Below are 12,998 nucleotides of genomic sequence, written 5' to 3'. Positions count from 1 at the left end.
ATTACATCTGTTACCACCCTATTGTCCAGCCTGTGCACATACTACTTTCCCATAACCTAAACACTATTAGGTTACATACTACTGGGCATGTATTAATACTCACCTGGATAGTGCTTAATTACTACTAGATCCTTAGTCATTACTATAATAAACACATCTGCACAATAAGTAATCGCTGCTATTGTACATACACAATAAACTATCACTGCAACTGTGAAAGCACTTTTAACACAGCAGGGCTATAACCTCACCAGGCAATTGCATAATTCTAATTACATTCTTCTTTTTTTTTTTTTTCTGATTTCAGCTGGTGCAAAAAGAACATCGACAATCCCAAAGAAATACTTCAATGTTATCTTACACCACAAAGCTTAGTCCTGGTTGACTGTAAATAGATCAGAAGGAGCATGAAACGTAGCTCTGTAGCAATTCATTCTGCTGATCCATGCTGCTTTTCTGTCATCAACAGGACATATAATACTGACGTGGTAAAAACCACATTTCATCACCTTTATTTATCTTTAAAGGATCACATTTATGGTTAGGTTGAGACTATGGTTGTCTAAAGTAAAGGCAGACTCCCTGGCTTCATAGCAGATCAGTATGCTTACCTGCTCTGCATCACCTTCACGTGGTCTAACTTACTGAGCAAACAGCACTAAGAGAGTCTTCTCAAATTTAACATTCATTAAGAACTTTCCAAGACACAGAGTTTCCAGTGGCTAATATATTTATTAACTAGTCTGAAAGCACAGAAGTTCTGTAGGAAGTAATATTTTAACCAAGTAGGATTCATTTTCTGCCAAATACCATAGAATAGGTTCCATGCACAAAGAACTGATTACAGAGCAGTAGCTAAGCATGGTTTTAACCAGCAGATCAGAAGATAAAATCACAGGTAGCTGCCAGAATCCATATACTGTAAGAGTAAGAAATGCTGAACTCACAGAAGATATACACAATTGTATATATTTAACACTGACACCCATCATTTTCCTGGGGTAAAAAAGCAGCCACAAATCCTGGAAAAGTGCTGAGCAACAGAAGTGGGTAGACCAATAGATTCAACACAATGTTGATACTAATGCAGCCCAACAGTGATAGGAATAGTCTGATGGAGGCATGACACAGCAGAGAGGACACAGGACCAGAGCCATTATTTCTGTTCAGAATATACCCAGGTAGTTCACTAACGATATTCTGCTGGTAGAACATAAACAGCTCTTCACTCAGCATTGTAAACTGTGCACATAAATATTCTAGCAGATTTTTTCTGGTACATATTTATATACAAGTTACTTATAACTTTCATTCCTCATCTGTGCTTTTAAAATTTCTACACCATAAGCTTGGAAGAAAGTAAATTAGTTACCATTAGTACCAAAAAATATTCTATTTCCACACTTCTAATATAAATGTTTACATGTATTAAAAAAAAAAAAGACAAAATTACGTTTATCAAAGACTGCAATTATATTAGTCCTTCAAAAGTAAGTCTGTTCAATTGTACCTTTTTTTATTGCAACTGTCCTTTTGGATTACAGCCTGTAAGAGTAATAAGGTAGCAGCTTTTGTTTAGCCAGTTCAGACTGACAATGAAACTAGTAAATTAAATCGTAGAAATCCAGGGCATCTTTTCTCATGTAATCAAGACTTCTCTATGTGCCGCTTAAAGCTAGATGAGCCGCTTGGGAGCAACCCTAGCCCACTGCCACCATAAGCAGGTTTGTTATCGGCATAACTAAGGTGAGAATAACGCTCACTTGTCAGACAAGAAATACAAGAACACATTTGCCTTTACCTTATAACAGTTAGATCTTGCAACCTGAACACTGCTGAGAGTTTTAGCATGCGAGGACAACCGGGTTTTATTTACTTATTCATTTACTATGGACTTCTCAATGGTATACACACTTCTCTGAGCACATTAACTATGTCTGTAAGCTATTAAAGAGCGAGATCACATGGATTATTCCGGAAATTACATTTTGCCTAAGAAGGGCCTCATCAAAAGAGAAACCAATCAAGAGAGACATTCATCATGATCTGAGTGAGGTAATCTGGCTTCCTACAAGATGATAAATCTGTTACAGACCGAGGCAGCCTCCACAAATGGATTGGGAGACTGCATACAGGAATAAAGGCTTGCTGTGCAGACCTCACACTCATGATCCTCAGTCTATAAAAATTACATTACATGGTGAAAAAAACCCCAACCAAACAGTTTACCAAACCTCTCCTTCTCCCAGGGATTTATAATAATACAATCCAAACTTACATGTAACACAACTTCATAGCATCAGCTCAAAACAAGAGAAAAAACAATACAGAAATAACTGGGGATGCTTTTCACAATTACTTAAGACTCTCAAACCAAACAATGCATAGAAAGTCTACAGAGACAAAAGCTGTTTAAAGTAACTCAGTGGTTTTGATGTGAGAGCTCTTATTCATAGAGCTGATAGAGGAAGAAGCTTTCATTGGAGCCTGAAACACAGGTTCAGCTTCTTGCAAGGATAGCAAGTCTCTGTTGTAAAGAGAATGGACACCTTTCCTTTCTCAATTCACCCCAAATTTCATCAGCCTGCTTGACTACGCACCAAATACTCCACAGACAGACTGCAGAAACGCAGGTAACAAACTTAAAACGTTCCTTCCCCCAGTCAGCTAACCCAGCTGTCAGTTTAGATTAGTAATATTTTATAAATATTTTATATACACACAATAGAGTTTCTGCCTGCTGGAGTTTAGGGATGAACTTTCAAAATTGGATATAGGATGGTAATCAACTACCTTCTTCCTAAACACTGCCCAAATTCCAGGGATGCTCAATATCCACTGGTACATCTTACCTGGAAGCAAGTGAGTTTTCTTCTAAAATCCTCAGCTCCTCCAGAAATTCCCAACAAATGAGGCAGGCCTTGTCTGTCTGACACCAGCATGTTGCAGATGGGGTGTGGAGCTCAGCACGATCCATGGTGGCTCTGCAATGTGCCAGCACGGGTATTTTTGCACCATGCTTCCAAAACTGGAGCTTGAGGATGCAGCAGGAGCAGCCCTCTCAGCAGCTGGACCCAGCAACACAGAGAGCACTGCCAGTTTTGTGAAGTATGGCTCAGACACAGAATCTGAGAACCACAGCCCCAAGCTGTATCAAAAGTAGCACTTAGAGTAGAACAGTATTTCAGAAGTCTCTTTTATTTTCAGTTTTATTTTCAAAAGGCATCAGGGAGTGCAAGCGGTACACACCCAGGAAAGATAAAGCTCAAGGATCCTAAACTATGAGGAAGACAAAGATGATTGCTCTATAAGCATTGCTCCGGTAAATAAATCTATAATGCATTACCATGTGGCAATTACTCCTCAGCAGATACACCTGAAAATACTCAGCACCATCAGGGCTTTCTATTGGACAACCCTAAATCCATCTACTCAGGCAGTGGAGATTAGAAAAGTTAAACATTTCACTCCTGTTGTTTCACATTCAAAGTTATTTGCTCAACAATAGGGCAGAATGTGGGTCTCTGAAACTGCTGTAACAGAAGGATGGATCTTTGGGGTGAATCTCTGCAGCTCCATTAAAGGTCATGAAATCTAGCTGAAGATGTGCCCTACACTACAACCACTGGCAGCAAATAAAGCCTAGAAATAGAGTAACTGTGCTAAAAGGGCAATTAGCCTATTCTACCCCTGCTTCTGGTGGTAACAATTATTGTTTCACTACTGATCTTCAGAAGCCAGGTGCATTTTATCCACAGCATATAAAACCTCACATCAGCCTCTCACTGAAAGGGGGGAGATCATTTGAGTGTAAAGAACTATATGAGAGCAACTGCTACAATATAATACAACTGGATGATGATTGGGCACCATGTTCAGCAAAATTTATGTCTTACAGGGAATGGGAAAGCTGTTTAAGCACTTTATTATGATTTAAATGTGAAAAGATTCACTTAAACTGCAGAAGACAGGAATTTGTATTTTACATACAAACTGGACTTGTATTCTCTTCCTATCTACATTACTTAACACACCATTTAATATATATTCTCATGCTGGTGAATGAGAAGAGCAAATATGACAGTTGACCAGATATGCACTGGATTTTTATTAATTTTATCGTAGCTTCCCAGGCTTATTACAGAGATATATGTAACTCAAATACTTTATATTTTGTGACCTTTACATAATACTGATACTCTCACGAATCCCTCTGACTTCTATATACACATAACCAATGAAAAACTACAGCAAAGGAAATAAAGTAGTTCTGAAAACTAACACATAAAACTTAACCTGCACCTGAGAAACAAATTAAATTTTTTTGAAAACAAAAGTTCAAAATTTGTTCTGTCATTTGCTCCCAAATACACACATCAAACATCAGAATATGTAGAGCTTGTTTTGTATATAGTTTTTGCCCATTAACAACTCTAACCCGAATGAAGTAGCACTGGGACCATGCTTGCTCCCAGTTCTGCAGTGTGCACTCTAGCAATATAGAGTCAAGTATGTTTTTATAGGTGCCTGTGTCCCTATTTATAGGACTTTGTGAACAGAGAGTCATGTGACACATGTTCAGCATTTGAAGAACAAAGCTTAGACTTCCTACTGAGAGGGTATTTCTCATAAAAGATGCCCTGATCCTTGTCTTATAAAAAAGGTTTTATTTCTCAATAGAAAAGTATATTTAAAAACAACCATTTGCTAAAAGCAATACAAAACTCTCCAGTTTTAACTTCATAAAAGTTTAACAAAACATAAATATTGTTTACTGCTTACATTCCTATATACAGACCTTGCATTAGACAGTTAAACAGGTAGAGAGATAATAACTCAGAAATGAATGGAACACAACTACATGAGATTCAAATTCTGTGTCACAATGCACAATCACAGGTATACAAAGAGCAGCTTAAAATCCTCAGTCACTGGGTTCTGCTTTGTTCTCTTTACAGCTATGTTCCTCTTTTCTCTGCAATAATGCACCAGTTTCCATGGTCATAGCAGGAAGAAAGTATCTGAAGCTCAGGCACGTTTTCTTCTACCAGAGAGCACAGCTCCCCTTCCCGAAAAACATGGTAATAACGCATGAAAGCTTTTGTATCCAACGTGGCACCAGTCTGGTCCCCAACAGACACTGCTGAATCCAAAGCAGAGTCAGTGGAGTCAGTTGTTGAAGTTCTTTGGAAAAACTTGCCGGCATCAGACTTACCAGCACCATCTTTATTACAACCACAGCTGCAGTCCCTGTCTTCCACTGGGCCATTTATAAACGAGGCTTCTTCACTCTCGCTCTGAGCTACACTTTGGTGTCCTCCATTTAAACTTAAATTCTTCAGTGCATCTGTGGCTGGTGACCAGTGTGCTTTTTTGAGAGGCAGGCTTTCCACGAACACATCATCATCATCTAAACTTCGTTCTTTTAACAGTGTCCCACGGTGACCTAAATCCAAACTGCAGTGTCGCGAATGCTGAAGGGGTACAGTACTGTTTGCCCATTCTCCTTCATTCTTCAGAGGCTTCACTTTATCAGCCTGTTTTCTCAGGGCTGATTCATCAAGGGATCTGGAGAAAAACCATGAGCGGAAAGATCTTCCTAGAGCACTGTAAAATCTGTTTTCTTCTTCAGAAATTTTCATGCAGCAGGCTCTGGACAAGCAATGGTCCGTATTCTGGGAGTGTTTTGAATCAGTTTCTGGCTGCAGATTGGTTTGGTAGCTGCAGTCAGAGATGACTAGCTGTGTAGGGTGCATGTCTTGGCTTTTTACAGCACGCACAAACTCACCCTTATCTCCAGGTTGATTCGATTCTGAAAAATGCCGTGAGCACAAGGCCTTGTTCCAAGGAACAAATACATCTTGTTTCTCAAAGCGACGATTCTTTTGTTCCATAGCCCAAACATAAATCATCATCTGGCCCCCAGGTATCAATACCCTTGCCATTTCCTTTATTGCTTTGATTCTTCTTTGTTTAGTTGAGAAATGATGGATCACTGTGAGAAAGGAAAGGTGTTACGTATTGAACATTACTAAGGATATAGCATACTTGTCTTACAACCTGGTCTATGTGTTTACTCATTTTAGTCGCCATATCCCAAATATCACTCACTGCAAGTCAGCTACAGTGTGGAATTTACAGTGCAATATACCCCAGAATGCTGTCTTTTACATTTATGTTCAACGGATAAAAATAGGGAAATTCCTAAGAAGGAAAATAATCTCATCTCAAAATAGGGATTCAAGAAAAGTCAGGCATATAAGCTGGAGGTTTCTTTTTCTCAACATCAACCATAAAAGACCACAGCATGACTAGCTTTCACTTAAAATGCCTGGCCTTTAGGTGAGTTAGGTAATATTAAGTTTGACTTTTTTTTTTGGAACACTTTTCAGACTTCCTGAAAACAGAAAATCTTTTCACCATCTAATAAGTACAGAAAAATGTCATATCAGAAAAAAAGATACTGTGTAGTTTTATATTAGTGCACCTTCAAAAGATCTAGTGAGAAACTAGACAGAAACATTTTCCACTGCTTTAATTTTGTAGAAAGGCATTGCCTTTACAGATTGTTTTGGAGGGGAAAAAAAGAGAAGTGTCTCAGTCTAGTTTGCATGTCTGAAAATGATGACTTTTTGTTACATTATGTTATGCTATTGATAATTAAAAAGTCAAATTCAAAATAAAACTATTGATCACTATATTTGAATTTTCTTCACAGGATAATTTCCACATTTTCAGATTTCACTGCAGTGTGAAATGAAGCTACATTTCAATACTTCTACATTGTTTCTACCTTCCTGTTCACCTGAAGGAACCAATTTTAATAGCCAGAGAATAGCTAAGACAGCTATTTTCTCTCTAAGCTCTCAGAAACATTAACTTGCACTGAGACTGGCCATGTTGGTCATGTTGTTCTATATGTCATCAGTACTAAATGTGATTTAATCAATGACATAAAGAGGACTGATTCCATAAGTCTCAAGTGGACTTTGAGCCAGCCACTTCTACATGCAAAATATTCAATCTACCCATATAACAACGTATAATAATAGTCTATGTTCTTAGCTGAGGAAATCTCCATACCTTTCAAAAAATTAGATTATCTTTGTGTGTGCTGCTTGACAGTAGCCAATTCTACTTGTAGAAACAGTGTTACTTCAACACTGTAGTTATGAAAAATGTGTCCAACTAGCCCTGCCTTTATTCAAAACAATGATTAAATTACCAAGGGGAAAAAACGTAGCTTTTCTTATGCAAGCCAAGAAAAGCACTCTTGGCGGTTGATATTAACTAGGCCCTCACAAGCAGCTGAGAACACAAGATAGCAAGCTCTGAGAAGAGTTCCCCAGTCTATACGGTTAGTGTTTGTTTCCAGGTACTCCTGACTCTCCTCAATATTGTTTCAAACTTTGCAAAAAAAATTACAAAATACTATTTCAATTTCTTGAACAAGATGGGGAGAAAGGAACTGATGTTTCTCATACTGGAGCTAGGCCACATATCACCACAGAACCTCCTGCAAAATAATATCAAAACCGAAAGAGACAACATAAGCATGTGAGCTTAGTTCACCAAAAAGAAGTGCAACCAACCAACAGAATCTGTGCAAGCTCTATCTAAGCAATTCATTAAATGGGTTAAATATTCTTCGTGTTTAACATTATATAATCACTCTGGTGGTTCTGCAAAAATATAAATCCTATAAACAGGATTATACCAGCAAAGCCTAGAAAAGTATTTGACTATGTACATAAATACTTGGTGTTCTCTGGAATGGGATGAAAACCCCTTTATTTAGAATCAGATGGACACAGGAATACCGTGCCTCTATTTAAGAGGCATTAAAATCCATTATTGTTAAATGTGGAGAAATACCATGTGAACTTCTCATCTTGTCAGGTCTATATTTGGTATAAACATTAGATAGGTACACTACCCTTACAGGTCAGCTGATCTGGCAGCACTGAAATTATTTGAAAACAAGACCTGAAAACTGGATAGGGCTCACTCATTAACTCGTCAATAAAAAAGCAAAGTAATATAGATACTGCTTGCATATTAGTCACCCTTTCTTTCAACCTGCATATGTGAAAACTACATTTTAAAACACATTTCTATAATATTTCAAGTCATCTGATGACTGCTGCCAATAATAATTATCACGTTTTATATTTTTGTTGATACAATGAAACAGCCTGAAAGAAGCTCAAGCAAAGGTAGAGCTAAAAATGTACACTGCAACTGGGTGCTCTAAGAATCCCTCATCTACCTTTTTCCAGTTTATACTTCTCAAATTACGAGTAACAGTTTCAAAAAGAGAAGTCAGAGGAGTTAAGATGCTGAGATGCTTCACTCATACAACAGGCACTTGTATGTCTCTAAGTTCTGATTTCATTACTATTCTAAGGGAAATTTGAATTCATAACACCTAATAGTCAACATGAGTTTCAAGTTCTGCTATAGAGAAAGGAAGTTTTCATTTCAATGCATTTGCTGGTCAAAATAGATCCTAAGGAGGAACCAAGAGTTTATCCTGACCACCTAATCTGTTTAAACTGCGAGCAGCCACGTTTACATTAGTTTTCACTTGTTTAAAATGCATGCTAGAAGGAATTTTATTCTCCACAGGGTGACCAAGGCCACATTTATATGGTCTTTTATGGCTATTTATCAAACAAACAATCCGCATACTTCCCTGGTCAACAGCGCCTCTGTGCAATGGAACTGATTTCTTTTTTCATGTTTACTACATTCATTTCAGTAATGCCTGCTGTGATTCCAAGGGAATCGGTTCAAAATTAATTTAACTGAAATACAGACACGTGGAAAGAAAAGGATCCCCAAAAATTCTCATTTGCTGTGGGCCAGAATGCGTGTACGTTCTTACCTCCAATGGAAATGACTGCATTGAAGCACTGGTCCCTAAAGGGAAGGTTAAGGTTGTCACATACCAGGACTTCATCATCTTTCTTCCTTGCAATCTCTACCAATGGCTCGCAGTAATCACAGCCAAGATTATACACTTGACTGTTGACACTGAGATACTTTCCAGTTCCACAACCTAAAGAAAAGAATACTACATCAGAAGTCATATGTTCCAGACATTCGCTATCCCTCCCAAGCATTGAAAATAATGGGAGGGCTTTCCTAATTCTAAGATTTCCTGAAAAACAAAATGAGGGCTTGCTCCTACTAGCCTAACTGTTGCAGAGTTCATTTGGACTCTTCGAAAGTATACGCTCACACCGTTAGGAGTGTAACAGTAGCAACACCACCAGCAAAAATACTTATTACACAGCCCTGTGTAATAGCAGGTTATGTGTATTTTTTGGGGGAATAAGAGTAAGTGCAGGTGGGAGGAGGAAGGAGTGGTCCTCTGTAGGTAGTGTTGTATGTCTTAGAGCAAAAATCCAACTATGCTGCCTCACACCAAGCCTTTATATAGCCCGGTATCCAGTTTCCAACAAGGAACGTAAATGGGCACCCAGGAAAGAGTAAGAACAGGGTAAGCATTATTGACCTTTTTTCCTCAATACCCTTCCAGCTTCCAACTACTTTCTGATCAGGGGATTTCCTGAAGCCAGTGTGTTTTGTCTTTTTAGTTGCCTGCAGTAGATCTCTCTTCCAAGTCCTTCCCCAGTCTTTGCTAAACCCTGCAGAGTACCTCTCCAATGCATCCCATTTCTCTCCAAGTCCTAAACCACAGCTGTCACTGACACAAGTTCGAGAGGAAAATTTTAACCTCAAGTACAGACTTGAAAATAACCGTGAATCATAAAAATTCCTGCCATGTCGCAGGCATGTCCCCTTCCTGCTTTTGTGCCTATGCATTATAACACATGTAAAACAAATGAACAGTTCCAGAATGTGTTCCACCTAAAAGTATGTCTTCTCAAGGTCTGTGCTGCACTAAATTGAAATCTTTCAGTGTTCTTCAATGTCATATGCATAACAGGCACTTTTCAAAATTAGATTAGGAAACATTCACTGCAGTTATGGGTCAGTAGTGAAGAATAATTTCTGAAAGTTGACAGCCAAGCAATAGGGTAGCAGCTTGGCAAAGAGAACCATCACAGTATTAGTAATTCGATTTAAAGGCCTGGAGCTATCTTTAGAAACACCACTGCTTCTTGCAGTGCTGCTGCTTTCATTGATGTTAATGTGCACCATTATCTAGAGAGACAGCACAGGAACTGCTGGAGAACAGCACAACACTTCAGCGGTGAAAAAAGAGCACGTTTAAAGCAAAAAGCAAGCACTATTCTTTGAAGTAACACTTGAGAGAAATGGAAAAGATTAATATTGTTGAGGCAGTTCAAGGAATATATGCAATAAAACATGAAGCTCTGCATCTTAGAAAGCGTAAGTTTTAAAATTAGTATAAAGTATTATTGGTTACTGTGTTTGCAGAAGGAGCACATTTGTCAAACATGCATTAATTTAGAAGATTCAGTTGTTTAATACATGGCTTTTGGTGAAGTGCTTTTTAATCACAGTGAGTTTTTGGAAGTATATGGTCCTCTCTGGAATGAAGTTAAATAGTGACAAAGTTCCCAGTACCCTAAAAGATTTTTAGGAGGAGATTCACTTTTAAATGAGTCATCAGGAGGGTGGATTCCTTCATGAAGCTGTTAACAATGGCCATGCTATTGTAATTTATTTTGATGAATGAACAAGAAGGCAATTATACAAAAAGATATTTTAATAAAAGGCAGTATTATATAGAAAATGAAATTATCAATTATCCCATTTTGAAAATTTTAGGTCCAGTAGGCAACTTTCCTCCCACAATACATACCAAAAATAAACACAATAGTCAGATTCCTGTAGATCTTATTAAACCTCATAAAATGAGATGATAACTTGTATGCCTTGATGGGAAATATCCTTATTGGCAAGTAAGCATCTGCCTTCTCTCTGGGTGTATCACATGCATCTAAATTATTTCAGCTGAAATTGTAACAGGGTGATCTTAAGCTTTCAGCAACCACCACGATACCTGCTGATAAAAGCCTCAAAGAACTTCAGCTAAGCTTCAAATAACTTCTATTGAGGTGAAAAAAAAATTTTGGCTGAGAAATATTGTTAAGCTGACTGTTGGATGAGTGTATGCCACAGGATATTTCCTGAGATTATTAGTGAAAATGGCACAGACATTTGAAAGAAGATACATATTAAAAATAACAGTAATCAAGTATTTTTGGGGTACTGCTCAGAGGCAGCAAGATAACTATGTATTATCTTTGATTATGGCCTACAGTATCTTCAAATAATGCTTCCCTTTTATAGGATAAGGCAGATGGATAATTTGTTGTGTACATTTATTACATCTTGCTGTGTAAAAGTATTTTATTAGTCTAAACAATGAGGAAAATCCAATGATGCAAAGGAGCATCTGGTTTGCAATGATGTGCTGTATAGGATTGAAGTCACAACACAAACAAAGGAACCAAGACCTGAAAAACCCTGAAAACTCTGTAAGTGCAAGAGAAAATCAAGGTATAAATTGAACACGCAGGGAAGACAATGCCACAGCAGGAAAATGAGGGTTCGGTGTCCCTATTCAGGATCACAGGGAGATTCTCAAATCATAATTTATTTTTTTTTAATAGCAATCACATCAGAAGCTTTCTCTTAAGATAAAGCCTAGACAGGAGGGGTTTTAGAACAAATGAAAAGCAATAAATTGCAGACCAGCAGTACTTAAACCAAGAGACTGAAATATGAAGTAACTGAGCTAATACCACCATTTTTAAAAAAGGCCTCCAGGGGGATCACAGACCACTGTGGGGAAACTGGTAGATTAAGGCTTAGGTCAACAAAGACAATGCAAAAAATGTATTTACTGGCTACTTGATACACTGTCAAAGAAATAAAATAAGGTGGTATATGGCATCTAATATGGGTTTTAAAACACTTATAAAACATCTTTAAAACAAATTTAAATGAGTTTTAAAGACTTCAGAGTTGCTCTGAAGGATATATATGACTAATATATAAACTAATAAAGCTTATAAACAATATTTCGTGCTACCTCAGAGAATAACTTACCTATATCAGCAACGAGACTGCCAGGCTTTTGCTCCAGCAGAAAGTTTCGAACACGAGGCCATGCTTTGCTCTGCAGATCATTAAAGTAGGCAGCTGTATTTTCATACACACTATGCACGTGCTGCTTTTCTAGCTGGGTAGCCTCATGTTCCATCCTGAAAACATAATGAATAAAGATTATGTACAACAAAACACAAACCGTGTTTTGCGTAGTGTAGACTTTGCATTTCATAGGCATGCATAATTCAGGACCTTGTAAATTCACATTCATAAAATCATTACAACCATCTAACAGCCATCATATTTATAAAATGGTCTTTACTCAAAAGTATCTGATTTTATTTCATGGAAGTCAAGAAAAAATTGAAATATATCATCTTGCCTGAGGAGTGTTATATAACTGCATGTGCCTGTTCAATAACATGCATATTCCTAATTAAAGTTCACCGATGCAGTAAAAGTTTATCTGGTGCAAAACAGGGCCTGTATTCTGCAAAAACACAGAATGATTAAGCACAGGACATTAAGAATAGACTTTTCAGTTGTAGCTAAGGTGAACAGGTAGACAAACTATTAGTATGTTATTTGAAATGTAACATGGACCCTGAAACCAAAGCCCCTAAATCACACATAAATTATTTGTGGTTGACCTACCCTCTAGAAGTGATGAGTTGGTTGAAATTTTTCAGCCACAAAACTATGATTTCCCTGCTCCCACTCCACTATCTTAAGTTCTTAGCAAAGTATTTTATTTTAGTGATTCACTTGAAAAGTGGTATCTTCTTAGACTTTTAATATTAACCCTAAACTCATGTAAAACACCAAGTGCATGCAGACGCTGAGTCCCTTTATACAGAATGTTACATCTTCTTTAAGAATTCCCCCCATCCAAGCACCAACCAAGTCAGGCTTTAGTATCTGATGCAGGCTGATGACATTATATTTCA

At 37.6% G+C, this 12,998-nt stretch overlaps 1 protein-coding gene across 1 annotated transcript in view; it reads right to left on the bottom strand.

Annotated features, from left to right (window-relative positions):
* Window positions 1-712: 712 nt before the first annotated feature.
* TRMT9B (tRNA methyltransferase 9B (putative)) overlaps window positions 713-12,998 on the bottom strand; it is a 121,349-nt gene continuing 109,063 nt past the window's right edge. The window contains exons 5-7 of the mRNA XM_055795429.1: window positions 12,052-12,206; window positions 8,888-9,061; window positions 713-5,995 (exon numbers count right to left, since the gene is read on the bottom strand). Of these exons, the coding sequence (XP_055651404.1) occupies window positions 4,959-5,995; window positions 8,888-9,061; window positions 12,052-12,206 (1,366 nt within the window). The 3' untranslated portion in view covers window positions 713-4,958. The remainder of the gene's footprint in view (window positions 5,996-8,887; window positions 9,062-12,051; window positions 12,207-12,998) is intronic.

The sequence above is a fragment of the Falco peregrinus genome, chromosome 2, assembly GCF_023634155.1.
Source record: "Falco peregrinus isolate bFalPer1 chromosome 2, bFalPer1.pri, whole genome shotgun sequence".
In the NCBI taxonomy this organism is placed as follows: Eukaryota; Metazoa; Chordata; class Aves; order Falconiformes; family Falconidae; genus Falco; species Falco peregrinus.
This window is presented reverse-complemented; position numbering and strand designations above follow the sequence as displayed.